The 25,900-nt window shown below is 41.8% G+C and overlaps 1 protein-coding gene across 2 annotated transcripts; it reads right to left on the reverse strand.

The window, feature by feature from the left end:
• Positions 1 to 418: 418 nt before the first annotated feature.
• asxl2 (ASXL transcriptional regulator 2) lies at positions 419 to 25,762 on the reverse strand. Of its 2 annotated transcripts, XM_021573838.3 has the most exons (13): positions 25,575 to 25,762; positions 23,522 to 23,604; positions 22,371 to 22,479; positions 21,428 to 21,572; positions 18,402 to 18,464; positions 17,871 to 17,989; positions 12,290 to 12,404; positions 10,094 to 10,153; positions 9,375 to 9,538; positions 8,998 to 9,094; positions 8,658 to 8,763; positions 7,376 to 8,423; positions 419 to 7,231 (listed from the first exon to the last, which is right to left on the reverse strand). In XM_021573838.3, exons 1-13 carry the CDS (start codon positions 25,629 to 25,631, stop codon positions 5,093 to 5,095), a joined length of 4,305 nt encoding a protein of 1,434 aa, XP_021429513.2. In that variant the 5' UTR covers positions 25,632 to 25,762; the 3' UTR covers positions 419 to 5,092. The 2 variants fall into 2 exon arrangements, with proteins under 2 accessions (XP_021429513.2, XP_021429515.2); XM_021573840.3 differs by lacking the exon at positions 18,402 to 18,464.
• Positions 25,763 to 25,900: the final 138 nt, after the last annotated feature.

Below are 25,900 nucleotides of genomic sequence, written 5' to 3' on the forward strand. Positions count from 1 at the left end.
CCAAACAATAGACTAGCATTTTTTTTCTCATGCATAATATGGAAACGACATGCATCTGATTTGACTGGTGATTGTATCTCTTAGTGGAGTGTAAAAGCCTTAGTAATGTGATGTGTAGTAATGTGAAGTAATGTGATACTGATAGTAGGCCTATAGTGTAAATTGTACTAGTATTAGAGTAGAGTAGTCACTCACATACATACATTCCTTAATGCCAGAAGAGGATGGCCCACCCCTTTAAGCGGGGTTCCTCTCTAGGTTTCTTCTTAGGTCCCTTCTTTCAAGTGAGTTTTTCCTGGCCACTGTGCTTCTGCTTTAGGCCGGGTATCTGTAAATCACTTTGCAACTACTGTTGATGTAAAAATGGCCTTATAAAATACATTTAATTGACATACAAATGTCACACCTAATCAAAATGTTTTTGCATTGTTATTTATTCATAATATATAGTTTGATAAAATACACTTTGTTTACAAGTGCTGATTACTATATTACATTCACCTGCATTTTAAAATGGAGACTTTCCAATCTAAAAACAGCAAAAATGACAGACTGATGGGAGCACACCCTTCACAAGACAAACAGACAGACATTTTTAAACCATTATTGGATGACACTTAAGAAATGTTTCCTCCTAACCAAGTCTATCCTCACCCTTTACTTTTTGTCCTTCGGTTTAAAAATGGGATCTAATCAATATATCCCTCTGAATTTAAGCTATCGATTTGTTAAAAAAGTCAATCATGGTTTGAGAGAAAAGGACAAAGTGGAGTAGGCTACTGAATCAATAATTCAATGCTCTCTTAAACTTTACGAGATGTCAGCTGCCTTTTTACAAAATGTGGGTAAAAACGACTTTCTCTTTGCAATCCACATATACACAAGTCAGTTAATAGAACAACATCAACATTCATAAAAAAATATAATTAATACTCAATACTAGATGTTGGGGGAACCAAATTAGACTAAAACATGTATTTATTTAAAATAAAATTAATACAATTTGATAGGTGATCAAATTAATTAACAAAGTTTGCAATGATAGGGGTCAAATCATAAATATTGGGTCTCATCTTTACAAGATATGCACCCTCCATATATGAACCATTTGGCTGCTTCCAAATGGCACTCTAATTCCATATATAATGCACTACTTTTGACCAGAGCCCATTTGGGATGCACACTTTGTGAACTTTTTGAGACGATAAAGAATCCTGTGACTGTAAATAAAGACGTCAATTCACTTTTAAACACACACACACACACACACACACACACACACACACACACACACACACACACACACACACACAATCCACAGACCACTTACAAAATGGTGCCATGAAATTGTATTCATTTTCCCCCAAATAAGCACATAATGCTGAAAATATGTGTAAGACAAAACAATGCCCCATATCTTATTAACCAAAGTCGTTACAAGAGCATACAGTTCAGATGGTTACAATATTCCAGGCAGGACTTCAGTGGAAAAGGACATGTAGATTTCCATAAAAATACATGGGTCATATAGAATCAGAAAACTTGGGGATGTTTTTTTTTTGCTACAAAAGTTATGTTGTGGTCTGTCCACGCTTTCACACAAAAACATAAGAAAAAGGGACAGCCAATATACACTCACCGGCCAGTCAATTAGGTATACCACCCCATTCACGAAAATGGATCGCTCCTACAGACAGTGAGTCACGTGGCCGTGGTTTGCTATATAAAGCAGGTAGACAGGCATTCAGTTACTGTTCGATTGAACGTTAGAATGGGCAAAACTAGTGACCTAAGAAACTTTTGAGTGTGGTATGATCGTCGTGCCAGGCACACCTGATCCAGTATCTGAGAAACGGACACCCTCCTGGGCTTTTCACGCACGAGAGTGTTTAGGGTTTACCGAGAATGTTGAAACAGTCCTGTGGGTGAAAACAGCTCATTGATGAGAGAGGTCGAAGGAGAATAGCAAGAACCGTGCCAGCTAACAGGCGGGCCACAAACATATGAATAAAAGGCGCAGAACAACAGGGGTATGCAGAACAGAATTTCGGAACACACAACTCACTGCTATTGCAGTAAACGACCACACCGGGTTCCATTCCTATTAGCTAAAAACAAGAAGTGGCTCTAGTGGGCGCGCGATCACCAACACTGGATAATTGAGGAGTGCAAAAACATAGCCTGGTCTTACAAATCCTGGTTCCTGTTGCGTCATGCTGATGGCAGAGTCAGGATTTGCCGTAAGCAACATGAGTCCGTGGTCCCATCCTGCCTGGTGTCAACGGTACAGGCTGTTGACGGTGGGGTACCGCAGTCCAATCTGCAGCAACTGCGTGACGCCATCACGTCAGCATGGACCAACATCCCTGTGAAACGTTTCCGACTTGTAGAATCCATGCCCTGAACAATTCAGGCTGTTCTGGAGGCAAAGGGTAGGTCTGACCCGGTACTAGATGGGTGTACCTAAAAAAAAACTGGCCGGTGTAATGTGTATCATTCTAGTAAATACCCTGTTGTTTTTCAAAATGATTTGTAAATAGATTTTTTTATATTAAAATATATTACTTTAACTAGTCAGACATTTAAAAACGAGATCTGATCATTTTGTTTTCATAAGGTGACTTTGGCATCTTACCATGGAAATGATTTCTATAAAATATACCGTTACACAGCAACTATCTTCAGTTTTAGTCAGATCATTTCAAAAATATGATTGATACATTTTGCTTTTAGAATTGCAATCACCATGTATACCCATATGATGTTCCTTTGTTTTATATGTAGCTAGTAAATTGTATCTCTACCGCCCTTCAACCTGAATACTGTACCTGGAGCCTATACAACTTTGAATGGTTTCATGATAGCACAGCATTTAGCGTTAAAATACACATTTTTGTGTAGTTTCTTTTAGAGATATAAACTCTTTTGCACTAAAAAAAACAATATATTTTGGATATGCTTAAGCAAGGAACATAAAGCTAAATTAATTTCTAAATCTAGCTCAACGAAAGCCAATATTTACAAAGCAAAAGAATAATACAAGAACTGAAATCTTCATTTTTCTCCTTTCTTTCTCTGAGTGTTTTAAATGTACATCACTGCTAATAGTTACTCTGTTTTACACAAACAAACATATATGAAAACAAATGCGTCATGAGACAGAATATCTACAAGTCGAGGTTTTAGGAGTTCATGGAGTCGGTAAACTTCACACGATGATCTGAGATGGCCTCAAGTTTGTAGCCTGGTTCCAGATCTGTTTGTGGTCTATTGCTAACTCCTATGGTCATTGCCATAAAACAACACAAACAGATCTGGAATCAGACTATACTCAGCTTGCTCCTTGAAGGGCACTATTTATCCATTTATTTGCGAAGTGCTTTTTACTTTTCATCACCATGTTAGAGTACAAACGCTGTACACAACATGTACTATACAGTCTCAGTGTCAGTCGCCCGTTAGTAGAAATAATGTTTTATAATCTAAATAATTTGAAATATCTATTTTCTTTTGACAGATCTGTAACTTTGTTTTTAGTACTGTATATATATATATAAATGATTGATTGCGACCTTTAAAATCTATATAAATCAGTATTTGTACTCCCCCACCTACACACAATCCCCAAGGGGTAGATTCATATGAATGTAACTCCCTTCTTCACCTTTTAAAACATCATAACTTAAACTCCTGAATGAAGAGTGGCAGTCTTTAACATAACATTGTTATTACGTTCTACAAAAATAGCAACATTCATTTTTTTCCTTACTTTTTTAAAATCTAAACTATCTTTACAAAAATATAGCACAATAACATGTCCAAGTGCAAAATATTGCCAAGATTCAACTTTTGTCTCAAGTCTAAACGGTTAAGATTTGATTTGAACTGATCGGTGAATTGTACAAAACAAACTCTTTTTCAGATGGAATAGATGAAAGTGGAGGTTGCGGAGAAGAGGACAGCTCATAATAATGGCCGAAACAGAGCAAATGGATGTATTTGATACCATTCCACATAGTTTCGCTAAGCATGTCCTCTCCATTTAAGGAGCCACCAACCTCTTGTGTCGTCCAGTATAAATGATTTGCCACCCCACTGAAAACCATGTGCTGGGTTGAGTATGGCCACTGTGCATTTTACCCTGGTAACCAGGGTTAGGGTCAATTCCACTTCAATTCAGTCAATTCAGGAAATACACTTACAGTCCAATTTGTCTTTCTTTTCAAATTAGATTCGGAATTGAAATATAAACATTTGAATCAGTTTACTTCCAGAATTTAAATGGAACTGACCTAACCGCTACTTGTTGATGATGGTAGATGACTTGATGCTGATTTGTTCCTTGGTGCAATAATAAAGAATTGAAACAGATCATGTCTACATTTATGTAGTGCTGAGCGATTAGTGATTTTTGAAGTCGGTTTGGTTTTGGTTCATTATGTAAAAAAAATTATTCCATTTTTCAATTTTGATGATCTTTTTAAACATTAAATGCACTATACATTATGTGGGTTGAATGCTGTAACACAGAATAAAACAATTAATAAAAGTCACATGATGGTAATGACTGGCCATTGTTGCGTATCACTTATTAACCATCATTTATTCACATTACTTTAATAAAATATTTGTTTTATTTGATGATTTTTTAATATATTTTTTTACTTCATTCCGAGTCATCATCTCATATAGAGCTGCTGCCTATGCTGTACAACAAAAATCACTATTTAGTAGTTCTTCAAAGTAAATAAGGCATACTTTTATGACCGCTAAATACCAACTATCAAACACTTAGATCATGTATTTTCATGCTCGCGAAGCGACTGCCTTCGATCTCTCTCGATCGCGCGCTCTCTCTCCTCCCCGTGTCTTGCTCCACACAGACCGTACGTAGTTATTAGCACGTTTTCGGCGTTAAACTATGTAGAACATTGTCCTGTTAGGAACTACAACTCCCTACTACATCACACAGTTTCAGGCTTGATCTGATGTAACTCTACAGAAACTGCATAGAGCTAACAGAAATGCAATTCAAATAATTGAACCGACGAAAAATAATAGTTATTCGCTCAGCACTACATTATTAGTAGTTTTATCGTACCACTAGACACGAGACACAGAGGTTCGAAGGGCCAATGCAATCGTCATGGCAGAAGGCCCCACACCCTTTACACATGATCATAGCCTTGAGTCGGCAGTAGCATTTAGACTGAACGTCCTCTATACCAGTTCCCTCCATAAACCCCTGCTCTGGAGACCCCTCCCCCTGGCTGCTGTGGTCCAACGGGTGACCGGCAGGTATGGTGGTGACGGTCACTGAGAAAGACATGACACTGCCGGTGCCACTGCCGCTGTCCCCACCACTACCTGACACAGAGGGGGAGGAGCTAGAAGCGGTGCCTGAAGCAGCAGCATTGTGATTCAGAGCGTGAGGTACAGACATGCTGATGGTGCCACCGTAGCAGGAACCCAAAACGGATTCCTGATTATCGATTGGAGGTCTCTGAGTTTGAAAGGCAGACGGACGCTGGTGAGTACTGGGGTGAGTGGGGTCCATGGTCCCCACGTGGGGAGATACAGATAAACGATATTGCTCGGAATGACCACCCTGTTTAGTATTGCAGAGTTCCGGGTGCCTCCTGTGCTGTGATTGTGATTGGGTGAAAGGTTTGGTTTCTTTGGCTCTTGCAGAAGTGCCACTGTCTCTATCTGTACCGGCTGAGCTGTTGTCCTCCTGCTCTGGTATACAGCCCCCCACTGATGGAGACTCAGACATTATTCTGGAGCAGTGTTGAAAGCCCAGAGCTTCATCCATTTTTGTGACTGAGAAGCCCTGCTCTTCCATCTTGACTCCAGCAGGGTTAGAATGAGAATGAGACTTATTCTCCACTGACTCCTCCCCTTCGTTAGCCAGCCTCTCCCCCCCGATGTGCTCTCTCTTCAGATTGGCCAGTGGGGTCAGTGAGGTGTTAACGGTGGTCAATGGGTGGAAGCGTTTACTGCTCTCTGAGCCTCGTCCGTACGTGGAGACATTGAGGAGGTAGTGCCCTGACATGGCAGGCCTGGACATCCTCTTCCGTCCAGGGAACCCCGCGGAGAACCGGGGACGGTCCCCACACTCCTGGTGCCCCAGATTACAAGCTCCGAACTGGGCAGGCTGAGCTCCACCTGAGACCCCAAATGGCTGATTCTGGTGCTGGTGGGTGGCCCTGTGCATCAGAGCCTGAAGGATCTGTTCCTGGATGTCTTTGTTAGGTGTTTCCCTTTGATGGTGCTGGAGCTCTGCCAACATACCTGCTCTTGTTCCAGGTATGGTGGAAGTGGACTGGCCTATGGATTCTTGCTGTTCAGATCTACTGTTGTCCTCCACACCACCAGCGTGTAGGTATTGGCTCTTATTCTCACTACTGGCTGTTCCAGCAGTGCTGTGGGACTTTATCGTCCCTTTGTCATCATGGGAGGTTTTGGCCTGGGACATCTGGACATCGGCCTTGGCCAGAGGCTTGGGGAGGATCTGTTCCAGAGGGACCTCTTTCCCCTGGAGGAGAGATGTGACCAGAGGGTTGTTGGCTGGGATAAAGTGGCTAGCCCTGGCTGCCATGGAGCTTCCAGATACATACTGGCTCTTCACACCACACACAGATGAAGTGTAGCTAGAGGTTGACTGGGGACCTGGTGGGTATGATGTATGTTGAATGTTCCCATGTTGAGGTCCCATCAGAGAACCTGGGTTCATCAGACCATCGGAGTAGCCTCTCTGTTGGTCACAAGTGAGAGACGCTCTACCGGTGTTGGAGCTTCTTTGAGACAGGCTAAGGTCAAAGGGCACAGAGGAGCCTGATGATTGGACCGAACTGGAGTGGGCTGGTGTGGTGACTGCATCAGGTGATTGACAGGTAGATTGACCAGTGATGCTACTTACTGGCAGCCTGGTGGTTGACTGAGACTGGGTGGAGCAGGGGGGCCTGGAGTGAAGGGTCTGGGCTGAAGCTCTATGCTCTACAATGCCTCCTCCTGGTCCTGGGCCTGGTACTGCACCTTTAGAGGAGGAGCTGGCTGCAGCAGCTGCTGCTGCACGCTGGGCCCGGGCTAGCTGGGCTTTAGCCTTGATGTCAGCCAGAGTGCGAGCACCAGTGCGTCCGGGGCTGGGGCCAGGGCTGAGCGGGACAGGGGTCCTGGGGGACACCTGGGTTGGAGATGCAGGGACTGATAGGATTCGTGACACAGGAATCTGAAAAGGAAATTAAACAAGAAAGAACGCAAGCTTAACATGTGTGGGCCTTTCTGGTGTATGTATTCGTACCTGATGTTTTTAGTCACCACAAATACATTTCAATTTACAATATTTCATTGTTTAAAAAATTACTTTATTTACCTTAAGCGGAGGCACTCTCTGAGCTGTTGTTATGGTGGCTGCTGGAGAGGTTACCACAGATACTGTCGGTGGAGTGATGCGGGCCCTCTTCTCTGGAGTCAGCTCTACTTCCTGTTCACTGGATGAGGACTTCCTTTTCAACGGCTCTGGGGATGGGGTGGTGGATATGGGGGTAGATACAGGGGTGGATACAGGAGTAGATAGAGGGGTGGATACGGGAGTAGATAGAGGGGTGGATAGAGGAGTGGATACGGGGGTGGATAGAGGGGTGGATACGGGGGTGGATACGGGGGTGACTGACACCGAGGCGCCTCTCTCTGGTGCAACATCTTCCCTCCTCTCCCCACTGTGCTCGTCCAAGCCCAGAGGCTCTGGCTTTGAAAGGTCGGACGGCAGTGATGATCTGAGCTTCGTCTGGGAGCAGACCTCTGGAGGACTCTCCAGGGCAGGGGACTGTGGGATCTCAGGGGACTGGGGGGTCTCCGGCTGAGCTTCTTTCAGCTTCTGTTCCTCTTCCTCCATCTGCTTCTCCCCAAGTGGAGTAACCATTAAGGTTGAGTCCACCACATCCTGCCTCCGCACAACAGGTGCCTCCACTGCCATTATAGGCAGGGATAAACCTCTGCTACGAGTCCTGTGTCTGGGGTACTCAACCTCCAGTGTCTTCTGTACATTTTTTGGTAATATAACTGGTGGGACTATGGGTGGGACTGGTACTGGTTCATCGTGAACAGGCTCTGGTTCCGGTCTTGGCTTGGAAAGCTCTATGGGTTTAGATGGAGGTTCTATGGGTTTAGATGGAGGTTCTATGGGTTTAGATGGAGGTTCTATGGGTTTAGATGTAGGGTTTATAGGCAGTGATGATGATCGGAGCCTCCTCTCTGACGAACGAGTATGGCAGCTGTTCTCAGGGACCTTGGGATCTTGCAGTGCTTGGCCAGCAGGACTTGGCTGTGTTGGAGGAGACAACTGGGGTTTGGTGGCTGGAGGCTCCAGACTGAGACCAGACTCAAGCAGCTCTTTGGATTCCTCTAAGCTGAGTCCAGAGCTGGATAGGAAGAGAGGAAGGGAGAGAGAGAGAGAAAGCATGAGCGAGAGAGAGAGAGAGAGAGAGAAAGAGAGAAATCGAGAGAGAAAGCGCGAGAGAGAAGTCAGCCAACTATAAAGAAAGGATACATCTGAGGGATATGCAAACAGAGGCTTGCAGGTAAAAAAAAAGCTTGAATGACATAACAATAACTACAATGTATTTTACAGATTCCAGCCCTGAAAAATGACTTACTTTTCACCATAGTAGCTCTCAAAGAAACTTTCCTTCCAATACTCCACCTTCTTCTCCTTCTCAATCTCCTGACGCATTCTCAGCTGCAACTCTGGAGTGAACTCACCTTCGTGGTTTGGAAAATATAAATTTAAAAAAAAAAAAGGTTTATGAGACATTTAAAAAACCTTGTTACTGGGAATATGAAAAATTATGTTTAATAAAAAGCTATATTTTGAAGCAGAAGCACAGTAGCCTGGTCCAAGATCTGTTTATGCAGTCTTACCAATGGTCATTATCATGCTATTGACAATTAGCAAGACGGCACAAACAGATCCGGGACCAGGCTAGAAGCACTGACCTTCTGCCAGTCGTTCCTTCCAGGACTGAGCTGCTGATGTGAAAAACTCATTGTTCAAGGCAGAACTGGTGACCTTTAACAGACCATCCATACAGGCCTAAAGATACAGACAGAGATAACTTGTGTACATCATCATAAACTGCACCATCATTATCACTATCAATCGTGATAATCACTATCAGCATTATTGTCATCACCATCTGCTTATCAATAGCATCATCATTGTCATTATCATCATCGGTACTTAAAGAGAGATGAGAGACTCCCCATGCAATTATTTCCTGCAAATATCTTGTGGATGATTACAGAAATGAATCGCAGTTGAGTCTCTTGGTTTTAAACCTCTTTGGCGCTAGAGACCTTATGGTGTCTAGTACCTGTTGGTCGACCTCAGGCAGTAGTGTGAGTAGCTTCTGTTGGCACTCTGTGGGCAGGACAGAAAAGGTGTGTTTGTTGATCAGGGCACGCAGGTTGGTGTTAACCAGGATAGAGTCTGGTGTCTCAACATCTATCTCTGCACACTTGGTACGCTTCAGTTGCCCTGGATAAAAAAATATATAAAAAAACACACAGCACAAGAGAAGATAAATCCACTGTAAATCATACAAAAGAACTAAAAAGGTTTGTTTGTGCTGTAGCCAACTCCTATGGTTGTTGTTATGTTTGGCATGTCAATGATTATGGGAGTTGGCAAGACAGCACAAACAAATCTGGGACCAGGCCAACAGAGACTGGTATGTGCAGTATTAGCCTACTATATCTAAATTACAAAGACAAGCTGGATGAGTCTACTACAGAGGCGGCAGGTAGCCTAGCGGTTGGGAGCATTGGGCAAGTGAATGAAAGGTCGCTGGATTGAATCCTGGAGCCGACAGGGTGAAAAAAATTGTCCGATGTGCCCTTAAGCATGGCACTTAACCCTAATTGCTCCTATAAGTCTGCGTCAGCTAAATTACTATAATGTAGGTCACGGAAGTAACACGATCTCGCCGAGGCAGTATTTGAATGGGCGATCACGCTGCTGCGGTATATGGAATGCACATTCTATCATCTGCATTCTGGAATGTCTGAAATACCTGAAATATCTAGTACTTACGTGCACTGAGTCGACTGGACCTCTGAGACATCTTCCTGGTACCAGAAGCAGGACAGGAGTCTGTTTGGATGGACAGAGAGGAGCATGATTTGATTTAAACACAATTCAGCCACACAAGTTGATACACTGGGTAAAATAAAAATTAGCATAAGACAACTTATTTCCATTGTGGAAGCAGGAAAGGCTTACTGATGTACAAGGCAAAACTGGAACTGGATAAGAAAGCAACTTCTTTCACATATTGTTACATTACATCCTCATTCTAAAATGTATGAAATCAATTTTTTCCCTCATCAATCTACACACAATACCCCGTAATGACTAGACATTTTTGCAATTTTCAGGTCTCTCCAGAGATGTTCGATCAGGTTCAAGTCCAGGCTCTGGCTGGGCCACTCAATGACATTCAGAGACTTGTCCCGAAGCCACTCCTGCGTTGTGTGCTTAGGGTCATTGTCCTGTTGGGAGGTGAACCTTCTCCCCAGTCTGAGGTCCTGAGTAATCTGGAGCAGGTTTTCATCAAGGATCTCTCTGTACTTTGCTCCGTTCATCTTTGCCTCAATCCTGACTAGTCTCCCAGTCCCTGCCACATAAAAACATCCCAATAGCATAATGCTGCCACACCCATGGTTCACCATAGGGATGGTGCCAGGTTTCCTTCAGATGTGACGCTTGGCATTCAGGCCAAAGAGTTCAATCTTGGTTTCATCCGACTAGAAAATCTTGTTTCTCATGGTCTGAGAGTCCTTTAGGAAAACTCCAAGCGGGCTGTCATGTGCCTTTTACTGAGGAGTGGCTTCCGTCTGGCCACTCTACTATAAAGGCCTGATTGGTGGAGTGCTGCAGAGATGGTTGTCCTTCTGGGAGGTTCCCCATCTCCACAGAGGAACTCTGGAGCTCTGTCAGAGTGACCATCGGGTTCTTAGTCACATCCCTGACCTATGCCCTTCTCCCCCCTTGCTCAGTTTGGCAGCCAGATCTAGGAAGTCTTGGTGGTTCCAAACATTCTCCATTTAAGAATGATGGAGGCCACTGTGTTCTTGAGGACCAATGCTGCAGACATTTTCGGTACCCTTCCCCAGATCTGTGCCTCGATCATGTCCAATCAATTGAATTTACCACAGGTGGACTCCAATCAAGTTGTAAAAACATCTCAAGGATGATCAATGGAAACAGGATACACCGGAGCTCAATTTCGAGTCTCAAAGCAAAGGGTCTGAATACTTATGTAAATGTGATATTTCCTTTTTTATTTTGTCATTATGGGGTATTGTGTGTAGATTTATGAGGAAATGTCTTTATTTAAACCATTTTAGAATAAGGCTGTAATGTAACAAAAAGTGGAAAATGTCAAGGGGTCTGAATACTTTCCGAATGCACTGTAGTTACAGTGAGCTCCAAAAGTATTGGGACACAGACATTTGTTGTTGTTTTGGCTCTGTACTCCAGCACTTTGGATTTAAAACGATACAATGACTATGTGAGGTTAAAGTGCAGACTGTCAGCTTTAAATTTGAGGCTATTTTCATCCATATTGGGTAAACCATTTAGAAATTATGGCACCTTTTGTACACAGTCCCAAAATGTTATTGTCAACAAGAATATAATATGTTTCCAAACACTTCTACATTCATGTGTATGCTACCATGATTATGGATCATCCTAAATGAATCTTGAATGATGATGCGTGAGAATGTTTGAGTCATAAATATCATACCCTCCCAAAAATGCTAACCTCCCCTGTTATTGTAATGGTGAGAGGGTAGCATGTCTAACTTTCTCACTCATCATTATGACGATTCAGTCAGTCACGGTAGCATCCACATTAATGTAGAAGTGTTTAGAAACTTTTATTGTAAATAAGAATATAAATATGTAACTCCAAAATAACGCAATACATTATTTACCATTCATTTCTATTGTGCACAAAATAATCTGAAACACAACCAAAACAAAAGCTTGATGTGGTCCTTGCGTGCTATGAATATGGGACCAAATACTACTTTATTACACATAAGTGAATTTATCCCAATACTTTTGGTCCCCTAAAATGGGGGGACAATATGTGCTGTAATTTCTAAATGGTTTACCCGATATGTATGAAAATACTAGAGTACAGAGCCAAAACAACATCAAAACTTCACTGTGCCAAAACTTTTGGAGCTCATATACTGTACGTCTATGTCTGCCACCTACCGGTCTTAGTGGCAATGGTGTCAGCCATGTCCTTCACGTTCTTGATGAGCAGCCTTGGGCTGGAGGTGGTGGGCATGCCCCCCTGTCTCCGCTGGTTCCTCTGCTGCTTCAGCGCCTATGGGACAGAGAAGAAGGAGAAGGAAAAGAGGAATAGGGAGGGAGAAAAAAAGGAAGGAAAGGAGGAATGAAGAAAGGAAGAGATTATTTACCAGTGCCAAGATGAATGTCCGCTCCTGCGACTCCCCCCTCAACGTGGCATATTGAGTTTCATCATAGTGCTTGATGTTTTTTGCAACTGGACTTGAAGAAACTTTAAAAGTTCTTTAAATTTTGAAAAGGTTGAAAATGTCAGTGAAGACACTTGCTAGTGGTCAGCGCATACTCGCAGTACACGTCCTGGTAATCCGTCTGGCCCTGCGGCCTTGTGAATGTTGCCCTGTCTAAAGGTCTTAATCACATCGGCTGCGGAGAGCGTGATCACACAGTCTTCCGGTACAGCTGGTACTCTCATGCATGTTTCAGTGTTATTTGCCTCGAAGCGAGCATAGAAGTAGTTTAGCTCGGCCGTTAGGCTCATGTCACTGGGCAGCTCTCGGCTGTGCTTCCCTTTGTAGTCTGTAATGGTTTGCAGGCCCTGTCACATCCGACGAGTGTCAGAGCCGGTGTAGTACGACTTGATCTTAGTCCTGGATTGACACTTTGCCTGTTTGATGGTTCGTCGGAGGGCATAGCGGGAATTCTTATAAGCTTCCGGGTTAGAGTCCCGCTCCTTGAAAGCGGCAGCTCTAGCCTTTAGCTCAGTGCGGATGCTGCCTGTCATACATGGCTTCTGGTTGGGATATGTATGTACGGTCACTGTGGAGACGGTGTCATCAATGCACTTATTGATGAAGCCAATGACAGATGTGGTGTACTCCACAATGCCATTTGAGAAGTCCGGGAAAATATTCCAGTCTGTGCTAGCAAAACAGTCCTGTAGCTTAGCATTTGCTTCATCTGACCACTTTTTTATTGATCTAGTCACTGGTGCTTCCTGCTTTAATGTTGGCTTGTAAGCAGGAATCAGGAGGATGGAATTATGGTCAGATTTGCCAAATGGAGGGCGAGGGTGAGCTTTGTATGCATCTCTGTGTGTGGAGTATAGGTGGTCCAGAGTTCTTTTCCCTCTGGTTGCACATTTAACATGCTGGTAGAAATTTGTTAAAACTGATTTAAGTTTCCCTGCATTAAAGTCCCCGGCTACTGGGAGCGCCACCTCTGGGTGAGCGTTTTCTTGTTTGCTTATGGCGGAATACAGCTCATTCAATGCTTTTTTAGTGCCATCCCCTCTTGACAGTGGAGAGAAAGAAAATACTTTTTAGAGTTAATTTCCTGCAATTCTACTTTTTGCCATTGGGCGTAGAGAAAATGTTGCAGTTTTGCAGCAAGTTTGTTTAAATTTTGCCATGGGGCAGAAAGATACAAAATATTTGTTGTTAGGGTGGAGAGCATGTTTGCAGTTTTTAATATGATATCTGAGTGAGATTGACTACCAAAATCAATGGGGGCCCCCTAGCCGGTAGTTTAGATAGCTGGCTAGACTTACTAAATTTAACCTTTATTTAACTAATCAAATCAAACTTTATTTGTCACATGCGCCGAATACAACTAGGCAAGTCAGTTAAGAACAAATTCTTATTTATAATGACGGCCAACTTCGGCCAAACCTGGACGCCACCCTATGGGACTCCCAATCACGGCCGGATGTGATGCAGCCTGGATTCAACCCGAGGACTGTAGTGACGCCTCTTGCACTGAGATGCAGTGCCTTAGAACGCTGCGCCACTCAGGAGCCCAAAAGAGTTACCCTATATAGTGCAGTACTTTTTTTTACCAGGGCCCGCATAGAGCTCTGGTCAAAAGCAGTGCAATATATAGGGAATAGGGTGCCATTTGTGATGCAGGATAAGGAAGACCAATGGGAAGCTAGTAATACACTGTGGAGTTGTGGGATTGTGAGGAAATGAACACAACTCAGCCAATGGTATTTTTTTCCCCAATGCACACTCATGTCTTTTAAAATAACTTACACAAGGTGTTGTTTTCTTTGTAACAAAGAAGTTATTAAAATTTAACAAGCACAGTGAATGTCAAGTGTGCATTTATTCTACAAAATTGGTGTCTTTAGCCAAATTAGAGCAACTAGAGCTACAGTTTATTAGCATAGAGAGCAAGCAGTGTTTTCCACTAGCGCCGGCTGTCGGCTAAACAGTTGATTACAGACTCATTTATTGCCGGCTACTTAAATTAAACTAAGCTACTTTTCAATTGGCTAGTCAGAAACAAATTCAGCAGAGCCCTCTTCAACTAAAATGAAAGATATGCATCTTCTAGCGATCTATTGAAAGGACAGGCACCTGTCAGTCACAAAGTGAGCGTTGACAGGGAAACACTGCTGGTTTGACAGTTTAATATCTCATCCAGGTACCTGTGGGCAGTGTGATTTGTGTGCTCTGTGGTTGGTTGCAGTCTCTGAGTGAATTTCAGGGCTCTATAGAGTGACCATATGCGCCTAAAACAGATGTGTGTGCGAACTGAAAAAGTAAAGTATAAGAACGTGCAGGTTTTGATTTATAGCAACATATAAATGCTGCTGTAGCTATTTTCATAGCATTTCTGCCGATTGGTTTCATCGCTGGTAGCTAATCACACAGAAGAACCATTAAAGTAAGAACGATTTAGGATATACACTACCGTTCAAAGGTTTGGGGTCACTTAGAAAATGTCCTTGTTTTTTTAAAGAAAAGCCTTTTTTTTTGTCCATTAAGATAACATCAAACTGATCAGAAATACAGCGTAGACATTGTTAATGTTGTAAATGACTATTGTAGCTAGAAACGGCTGAATTTTTTATGGAATATCTACAAAGGCGTACAGAGGCCCATTATCAGCAACCATCCCTCCTGTGTTCCAATGGCACGTTGTGTTAGCTAATCCAAGTTTATCATTTTAAAAAGATGAATTGATCATTAGAAAACCCTTTTGCAATTATTTTAGGACAGCTAAAACTGTTTAAAAGATTAAAGAAGCAATAAAACTGGCCTTCTTTAGTTGACTAGGCCGCCCAACTCAAATCAATTATTGTATGGATGAACCCAGCAACAACAGGTAAATGGAGACAGATGCAAATCCAACAAATAGAAAAAACAATAAGTTCAACTATATTTATGAAGACAATCAATACACTCACTAGGAAGATAAAAAATACCTTTATAAATAACACCATAAAAGGTCTGGACAAAGAAAACAAAATGCATCCAAAACAGACCTGATCTACAGTATCTAGAAACACGTCCAAGACAATCAACACTACTCTGGAGGAAATACTCATGGATACTTAGTGAAGATTTTTCAACTAATATAATACAATCAAAGTACAAACGGCACATCACACCAAGTTGCTGGGTAACCGTGGGGAGAGCAGGGCTAACCAAACCCATACTCCTGCCCAGTCCTCAATCAATTCTGGCCCAAAGTATGCAAAGAATTGCATGATACATTTGAAAGCTCACTTTATCTAAATCCAGAACACATACTCCTGGGGAGAACCCCTCATGCGATAAGTACCTCTTCAGAATTCTGATAACAGCATTTACTAGATTACTAGAAACTGACCTAATCCGCTGGCACCACAAATAAGCAATTGGAAAGAGACAATTCATGAAATCTCTATGATGAAAATTATAACTCCTAGAATATGAAACCAAATTACTATTTTTGAAACAATTATTATTACAAAAATTACAGACATTATATTCTGAAATATTTATAGGCCCTAACAGGAGATAAAATTGTAATGTTTTAAATGGACGGGTGTGGGTGGTCACGTGTGTGTGTTCCTGTGGATGCGTCCATCATTACTTTAAGACATGAAGGTCAGTCAATGTGGAAAATGTCAAGAACGTTTCTTCAAGTGCAGTCACAAAAACCATCAAGAGCTATGATGAAACTGGCTCTCATGAGGACTGCCACAGGAAAGGAAGACCCAGAGTTACCTCTGCTTCAGAGGATAAGTTCATTAGAGTTCCCAGCTTCAGAAATTGCAGTCCAAATGAACGCTTCAGAGTTCAAGCAACAGACACATCTCAACATCAACTGTTCAGAGGAAACTGCGTGAATCAGGCCTTCATGGTTGAATTGCTGCAAAGAAACCACTACTAAAGGACACCAATAATAAGAAGAGACTTGCTTAGACCGGTGGAAATCTGTCCAAATTTGAAATTTTTGGTTCCAACCGCCGTGTCTTTGTGAGACACAAAGTAGGTGAACGGATGATCTCCGCGTATGTTGTTCCCACTATGAAGCATGGAGGAGGAGGTGTGATGGTGCTTTGCTGGTGTTACTGTCTGTGATTTATTTAGAATTCAAGGCACACTTAACCAGCATTGCAGGTTTGCGCTTAGTGGGAATATAATTTGTTTTTCAACAGGACAATGACCTAACACACCTCCAGGATGTCTAAGGGCTATTTGAACAAGAAGGAGAGTGATGGAGTGCTGCATCAGATGACCTGGCCTCCACAATCATCCAACCTCAACCCAATTGAGATGGTTTGGGATGAGTTGGACCGCAGAGTAAAGGAAAAGCAGCCAACTCAGCATATTTGGGAACTCCTTCAAGACTGTTGGAAAAGTATTCCAGGTGAAGCTGGTTGATATAATGCCAAGAGTGTGCAAAGCTGTCATCAAGGCAAAGGGTGGCTACTTCGAAGAATCTAAAAATGTAAAATATATTTTGATTTGTTTAACACTTTTTTGGTTAAAAATCTCAGCATAGAGCCCTGAATTTGCACTTCTCGTGTGATGTAAAATAAGTGGTACCGATGTGTCAAAATCCACTTAGCCATATCATCATTTTCTGGCACATTAATTTATTTTATTTTGGGTGTTGCAAATAGCAGCCACTTTTCATTTGTTTTTCAAGATAATGTGTGCAATGGACAATTTTTCTGTTAAAAGAAAATACATAATTTAAAGAACAAACATTGTGGCAGATATTGCAGTAAAACTGTAAATAAAACTTTGATCAAGAGAAGACAGGTTAAATGTTAAAAAGGTTTAATGTTATTTTACTTAGGAGATCGTGCTGATCATAGGAGCCGAGGCCTAGACAATATCCAAAATAACTAACAATACACTGAATTCATACATTCTTAGTGATGTAAATTGTAAAGTCATGTCCAATAACAACAACTTTTTCCAATCTGGGAGATTGAAGAATTCCATAATTTAGCTGTGTATTTTGGATGGAATCAAGGCATTAGAATGTACCAGAGGCCATCAAAATATAGGTAATTCGGGCCAACAAAAAAAATTACGTTGGGAAGGCCTGCCTAGCTAATTTTTCTTTTGGCTGGCTACTCCAGGTACTTGTAGAAAAGACTGAGGGCACATCACTGAGACACTGTCAGGCAGGTTATGAGGCACCAGGTCAGCAGCAGTACTTTATTGAACTTTTATTTACCCAGATTAGTCTTGTTGAGAAAAGAGAGAACTGGTCTCTATTAACCAGTGAAAAAAAGACCGATAGAGAATCAGCCCACCTGTTTGAGAGCCTTCTTGCTGTGTTTCTGTGAGGGAGAGATGAGCTTGCTACTGGGGACAGAGGGAGATGAACAACGTGGCTGAGGAGACGACGGATCAGATGGCAGCGTGGAGGGCACTGGGAAGGAAACACAGCACAACTTAAGACACAGTCAATAACACATTAATACGCTTAACAACAACTGCCAATGTTCACATCCAAAACACTGATAACATTTACATAAATACACAAGTTGTATGCTGATTGAGTGTTTCAGTTCATCTTTAAGATGGATATACCAAAGTAGATACGTTTTGTTTTGCAGTCAGACACGATACAAATCTACGTTGCATCTAAAAGATTGCTGAAAACATACACACAAAGTTGCCTGGATGTGCATTGCATTTAATTTTTTTTATCGAAGACTCCTCGACTTTCCAACCGCCAGAAAAAAAAAAACTGTTAGTAGCAAGTTTATGTAAAACAACTTTTGTAATGGTTATTTCCTGTTTTTTTTAAAACAAGGCTTACATCTTTATTTCTCACTCACCGTAGCTGTTATCCTTGGACTTGGGTCTTTTGGGGTCTTTTGATAGCATTTGCTTTGATGGAGCTTTTTGCATTGATATTAAGAACAATAGAAATAGAAAACAGAAAAGAAAAGAATATATCCCCGTGCTCAGAAGATATGCTGTTACTTTACTTCAACGGTTCCTTAACTTGTTCATATGTGTATATGAGGAAGTGGTCACAGATCTGACTCAGACAAAAAAAGAATTTCCTGTTGTAACCGTTGCTTAAAATGTTTAAGGGGCAGAGAGAATAACAAAAATGGCCTAAACTTCATCTCGTTCTAAAGTGTCACTACGATGGGCAACAGTCTGATGTCTAGTATTAATCACAAAATGTACAGCTGCACACTCAATACTGAAAATGGAAACACCACAATAACTTGAGCGGGACAGGCACCTAAATATAAAGAGTAATGGTCGGCACCGAAATGAGTATCAGCACCTACAGTGCCTTCGGAAAGCATTCAGACCCCTTGACATTTTCCACATTTTGTTACATTACAGCCGTATTCTAAAATGTATGAAATGCATTGTTTTACTCATCAATCTACACATAATACCCCATATCAACAAAGCAAAAATAGTTTTTTGTAAATGTTTGCTAAAAACAGAAATACTTTATTTACATAAGTATTCAGACCCTTTGCTATGAGACTTGAAATTGATCTCAGGTGCATCCTGTTTCCCCATTGATCATCCTTGAGATGTTTCTACAACTCCATTGGAGTCCACCTGTGGTAAATTCAATTGATTTCACATGATTTGGAAAGGCACATACCTGTCTATATAAGGTCCAACAGTTGACAGTGCATGTCAGAGCAAAAGAACAGGCCATGAGGCCCAAGGAATTGTCCGTAGTGCTCCGAGACAGGATTGTCTCGATGCACAGATCTGGGGAAGGGTACCGAAACATTTCTGCAGGATTGAAGGTCCCCAAGAACACAGTGGCCTCCATCCTTCTTAAATGGAAGACGTTTGGAACCACCAAGCATCATCTTGGGTATAGCATCATACCCAAGAAGACCTGAGGCTGTAATCACTGGCAAAGATGCTTCAACAAAGTACTGAGTAAAGTGTAATATTTGTATTTTTTATTTGTAATAAATTGGCAAAAATTCAACAACAAAAAACTGTTTTTGCTTTGTCATTATGGGTTTTGTGTGTAGATTGATGAGGGGAAAAAAACAATGTTATCTATTTCAGAATAAGGCTGTAACGTAACAAAATGTGGAAAAAGTCAAGGGGTCTGAATACTTTCCGAATGCACTGTATTTCAGTCAATTTCAAGTATTGGAATAATAGCCTAATCATCATGGAAAAATGTGAAGCTAATAAATACACTGCTCAAAAAAATAAAGGGAACACTAAAATAACACATCCTAGATCTGAATGAATGAAATATTCTTATTAAATACTTTTTTCTTTACATAGTTGAAAGTGCTGACAACAAAATCACACAAAAATGATCAATGGAAATCAAATTTATCAACCCATGGAGGTCTGGATTTGGAGTCACACTCAAAATCAAAGTGGAAAACCACACTACAGGCTGATCCAACTTTGATGTAATGTCCTTAAAACAAGTCAAAATGAGGCTCAGTAGTGTGTGTGGCCTCCACGTGCCTGTATGACCTCCCTACAAAGCCTGGGCATGCTCCTGATGAGGTGGCGGATGGTCTCCTGAGGGATCTCCTCCCAGACCTGGACTAAAGCATCTGCCAACTCCTGGACAGTCTGTGGTGCAATGTGGCGTTGGTGGATGGAGCGAGACATGTCCCAGATGTGCTCAATTGGATTCAGGTCTGGGGAACGGGCGGGCCAGTCCATAGCATCAATGTCTTCCTCTTGCAGGAACTGCTGACACACTCCAGCCACATGAGGTCTAGCATTGTCTTGCATTAGGAGGAACCCAGGGCCAACCACACCAGCATATGGTCTCACAAGGAGTCTGAGGATCTCATCTCGGTACCTAATGGCAGTCAGGCTACCTCTGGCGAGCACATAGATGGCTGTGCGGCCCCCCAAAGAAATGCCACCCCACACCATGACTGACCCACCGCCAAACCGGTCATGCTGGAGGATGTTGCAGGCAGCAGAACGTTCTCCATGGCGTCTCCAGACTGTCACGTCTGTCACATGTGCTCAGTGTGAACCTGCTTTCATCTGTGAAGAGCACAGGGCGCCAGTGGCGAATTTGCCAATCTTGGTGTTCTCTGGAAAATGCCAAACGTCCTGCACGGTGTTGGGCTGTAAGCACAACCCCCACCTGTGGACGTCGGGCCCTCATACCACCCTCATGGAGTCTGTTTCTGACCGTTTGAGCAGACACATGCACCTTTGTGGCCTGCTGGAGGTCATTTTGCAGGGCTCTGGCAGTGCTCCTCCTTGCACAAAGGCAGAGGTAGCGGTCCTGCTGCTGGGTTGTTGCCCTCCTACGGCCTCCTCCACGTCTCCTGATGTACTGGCCTGTCTCCTGGTAGCGCCTCCATGCTCTGGACATTACGCTGACAGACACAGCAAACCTTCTTACCACATCTTCATATTGATGTGCCATCCTGGATAAGCTGCACTACCTGAGCCACTTGTGTGGGTTGTAGACTCCGTCTCATGCTACCACTAGAGTGAAAGCACCGCCAGCATTCAAAAGTGACCAAAACATCAGCCAGGAAGCATAGGAACTGAGAAGTGGTCTGTGGTCCCCACCTGCAGAACCACTCCTTTATTGGGGGTGCCTTGCTAAATGCCTATAATTTCCACCTGTTGTCTATTCCATTTGCACAACAGCATGTGACATTTATTGTCAATCAGTGTTGCTTCCTAAGTGAACAGTTTGATTTCACAGAAGTGTGACTTGACTTGGAGTTACATTGTGTTGTTTAAGTGTTCCCTTAATTTTTTTGAGCAGTGTATATAGCGAAATATACAGTATTCTACCTCTGGTCGTCCCTATTTCCTTATCAAAAAGACAGTGATGTTATAAATATATTGTGAAGTAGTATCATACCTCTCCTCCTCCACTGTCCCCTCATGCCCTCCTGGTTGTTAGTATAATTGTTGTTCTCTGTGCTCTGGGAATCAGACAAATTATCACTATCGTCCTCCTCGGATCCCTCCTCAGACAGCTCCTTCACCACGTCCCCAATGTCCTTCTACTCACAGACACACAACATACATATACGTTATACACAAATTATATAAACACAACACATTATATACAAACACACAACATACACTGAGTGTACAAAACATTAATCAGTGTAGACGAAGGGGAAGAGACAGGTTAAAGAAGGATTTTTAAGCATTGAGACATAGATTGTGTATGTGTGCCATTCAGTGTATTATATATTTAAGTGCCTTTAAATGGGGTATGGTTGTAGGTGCCAGGTGCACCGGTTTGTGTGAAGAACTGCAACGCTGCTGGGTTTTTCAAGCTCAACAGTTTCCCATGTGTATCAAGAATGGTCCACCACCCAAAGAACATCCAGCCAACTAGAAACAACTGTGGGAAGCATTGGAGTCAATATGACACCTTGTAGAGTCCATGCCCCAACGAATTGAGGCTGTACTGAGGGCAAAAGGGGGGGGCAACTCAATTTTAAGAAGGTGTTCTTAATGTTTTGTCCACTCAGTGTACACATTCTATAATATACACACCACAATAAGATTTTATATACACACCCCCATAACACGGACTGCCTTGAATGACTCCTAACATTCAGAGCAATTAATAATGATTCATGTGAATTTCCAATTGAGTCATAACGTTGCTCTACTTTTCATTCTCCTTCCATAGAGAAGCGGTGTCATCATAAATACTTTTAACAGCTCATAATTATTGACACTGTGGCGCTGCCTATTAGTAAAAAAAATGTCATGTCAATCCCACATAGAGATATGTCGGCGCTTATTGGTTTCATGCTTTAGATTTATAGAAATGTTAAACTGACCTTCAGTGTGTAGACCCCCATTCGTCCAGGAACTTTGTAGAAGATCCCTTCTTCACCACGAGAGTTGGTGTGGAGCATAGCATTGAGACAGGCCAGCGGGGAAGTACCACTAGATAACAGGGGAAGAGGAAATCACAGCCAGTTACATCCAATGAAGCAGACAGCTGACTGGCCACTACAGAGCCGACTTGAACTGTACTGTACTGGCTCTGACATTTCCTTTTGACATTGTCCTTTCCAGCATAGTTTCAGCAACTATTGAGGATGTGTAGCCAGGGCACGCTGGCCAACCCAGTACACCTCAGCCTAGCCCGGGTTAGGCCCTATAGTGTGAATCAGGCGCCAGTGTACTGTATTCAGAGCTTCAACTGAAATTATTAGACTGTGCTGCCTGAAATAAAAATACCTGACATGCAAGAACAAGTTGTTAATAACATGTTGTAACTTCTTGTTACAAGTACAAGTTGCTAATAACATGTTGTAACTTCTTGTTACAAGTACAAGTTGCTAATAACATGTTGTAACTTCTTGTTACAAGTACAAGTTGCTAATAACATGTTGTAACTTCTTGTTACAAGTACAAGTTGCTAATAACATGTTGTAACTTCTTGTTACAAGTACAAGTTGCTAATAACATATTGTAATTTCTTGTTACAAGTACAAGTTGCTAATAACATGTTGTAACTTCTTGTTACAAGTACAAGTTGCTAATAACATGTTGTAACTTCTTGTTACAAGTACAAATTGCTAATAACATGTTGTAACAAGTACAAGTTGTTAACATGCAATAGGAAAAACAAACAACATTTTAGTGAGTTAAGGGAGGGAGGGGCAAAACTTGCTTTGTCTTACCTTCTGGATGACAAGAGTGAAAAAAATGAAACAAGAAACAAAATCATTAGAATTATGTGAATGTAATAATTACCACCAAGAAGAAGAAAAGAAAAAGGGAAAGGACATGAGCAATCAATCAAACAAGAAGAAATGAAATGGTGCTATTCATAAACAAAACTAGGCCTAGTGTGCTGACCTTGTGTATCAAAAATGAAGTCAAAACTGTGAAGAGCGACCTAAAGGAACCTTAAAAGGGGATCTTTAAAAGGACATTTTCTTTGAAAACAAACAGAAGACATATGAGACTGTTTATTTACCTAATCTCTTTCAGTCTCTCCCTCTGGATCACCTGTAGGATCTCTTTGTGGCTCATAGGTGTGTTGGGGTACTTTTCTAATACCTGAAAGAATAAAGCACAAAATCAGTCAATGGATTGCAGTGTAATAATGTGTAATATATATCTAAAACCACTTGAGAGTGTAAAACAACCTCTAGCCTAAAGACAATAACATATGTCAACCTGTCCTATACTAGTATTCACATTGCTTATGGTGTTACTACACATCATCAACCCACACTTATATAGTTGGGCCTAGTGGTATGGAATTAGGACCTAGTTGTATGAAATGAACATGTCAATTGAGTAAGCTTCAACTGAGCTCTTAGAGAAGGAGTACTGATTTACGATTAGTTTAGCCTTTTAGATCACAATTAATAAAATGACATAGACAGGGAGGACCTGATTCTAGATCAGCACTCCTGCACATAAGTTTTTTAGCACATTCATTAGTAGTGTGGTTTGTTAAGACATGAAGTCAACCTCTGGGAATGAGTCTGTCAACAATGATTTAGTGCATGCTTTTACCCATTGTCAAGAGAATATGTGACTTGCTGGAAATAAGACAGACCTCAATGACCTCACCAAAGCATGATTCACTTCCTTTGTGTATGTGTAAGAAGAGAAAGCCTGAGCAAGATCACCACAATCATAGCTGATGTAGCTAGCCTAAATTATAGCCATGATGACGTCACCACAGACAGAACAATGAGACAGATATTTCACTGGAAGTATAAATGTGAAGCATCCTCTTGGCGTTTCCACTCACTACCAAATATGGTAATGAGAGGAAGCTCAGTGGCCAGCAGTGGGAGAAGATGGAAGGAGATGGATTTTGGCCGAAATTCTTCAAATTATCTCATGACGAAAGATTTGGTCTCAATACAGTTTTCAGTTCCCCAAACTAAAATATGTTTTTAACCGAGTTGACTAAATTTTGTAGACCCTTTGCCAAAGTTTTTAAAAATCGCGATGTTTAGGAGTGCAAAGGTGAATTTAGTTATTGGACACGCGCACTTCACAGAGTAGGCGTTCCCTAACGGACATATGCAGATGATTGCTAAAACAGGCAAATAGGATCTCGCTAACTTGTGCTTGGCTCTGCCCACCTCCTTGCTTGTTCTGCCCAATATGACTAATTTGTTCCCATTGACAGACTGTGGTCTATCTTGATTTAGTTATACAAATCTTTGATGTCACAAAGGTTTTCATATGAATAGTAGGCGAACTGTCAGCTGTCAACTAACGACTGTTAGCTAACTGGCTAACTATGTTATTGCTGTTACTAGTTTTAATTAGCTACAGACACACTAACATAGCTATTCAAAACTAGTAACAGCAATGATCTGCTAACACATGTAGCCATAGGCAGCTAAGCATGTTAAAAAAACGAATGGCCAATACAGTGACCAGGTAGCTAAAACAACTTTATAAATAGTTTATAAACACTACCGATGTAGCTACTAGGTAGCTATTTGTAGCTAGCTAGCAAGTTGACTACTACTACCATGCTAACGTTAGCTGTCGTTCATTGGTCATTACCTAGCGTTATAGCTAATGTCCATCGACATAGGGCGATTAGAACTAGCTGGAGAGCTAGAAACTTGACAACGGCCATGTTTCAATGTATTTTGTCAGATCAGAAAAAGCTGTCAAACTGAATTTGAGTTAGCATAGCTTGCTAACTGGCTAGCTGTACGCTCGCGCAACACTTCGTGTTTACTTTAAAGCAACAGACATGTCTGCGTGTCTGCGGTCGAAACAATAATTCTGTCAATTTCCTATCTACAACTTCAGCAACTAAAGCAAACTACATGGAGACACTGATATAGCCATTTTCTGTAAATACACCCACAAGACTGTCAAGCCAATCTTGATGGACTTCCAGTGCTTAGCTAGCCGACAAGCAGGCCTTGCGTTGCAGACGCAACATTTCGTCTGCACCAGCGGGTCATGAACTCATAAACAGTTGTACAAGTGGGAGCGAAGGGAAAACAAGCACAACAAACGTTAAATAGAACGACAGTAAATACCGTTTTAGCAGCTTCTGCCCATGTCCTCCCCTTCTTTTTCTTCTGTCTCTCCCTCATCGCTGCGGTCTTGTGCTGATTAGTGTTGAATATGACAGTGTGTTAGTTGAAATGTTGCTTTAGTTACCGCGCAAGACCGACCGCTTCTGCCATATTGGGCTTTTACTGCTTTACTGTAAGGAGTGTCATGTGACCCAGAGAGAGACGTCATCTTACTGTACAAATGACAGCTGTCACTGGAAAACGCGTATTTAAAAACATTTGTTTTACTTCGCTATAAAACAAATTAAATAGCTCTAAAAAATAATACCATGACCGTTATTACTGTC

Source organism: Oncorhynchus mykiss, chromosome 19 (genome assembly GCF_057628025.1).
Source record: "Oncorhynchus mykiss isolate SJ-2025 chromosome 19, ASM5762802v1, whole genome shotgun sequence".
In the NCBI taxonomy this organism is placed as follows: Eukaryota; Metazoa; Chordata; class Actinopteri; order Salmoniformes; family Salmonidae; genus Oncorhynchus; species Oncorhynchus mykiss.

Excerpts from the sequence above, each read along its gene's own strand:
- asxl2 (XM_021573838.3), bottom strand. The coding sequence starts at position 25,631 with ATGAGGGAGAGACAGAAGAAAAAGAAGGGGAGGACATGGGCAGAAGCT. Across the intron at positions 17,990-18,401 it reads GTCCAAGGATAACAGCTACG|TGCCCTCCACGCTGCCATCT; the intron begins GTGAGTGAGAAA and ends TTTCCTTCCCAG. Across the intron at positions 9,095-9,374 it reads TGCCTGAGGTCGACCAACAG|GCCTGTATGGATGGTCTGTT; the intron begins GTACTAGACACC and ends CTGTATCTTTAG.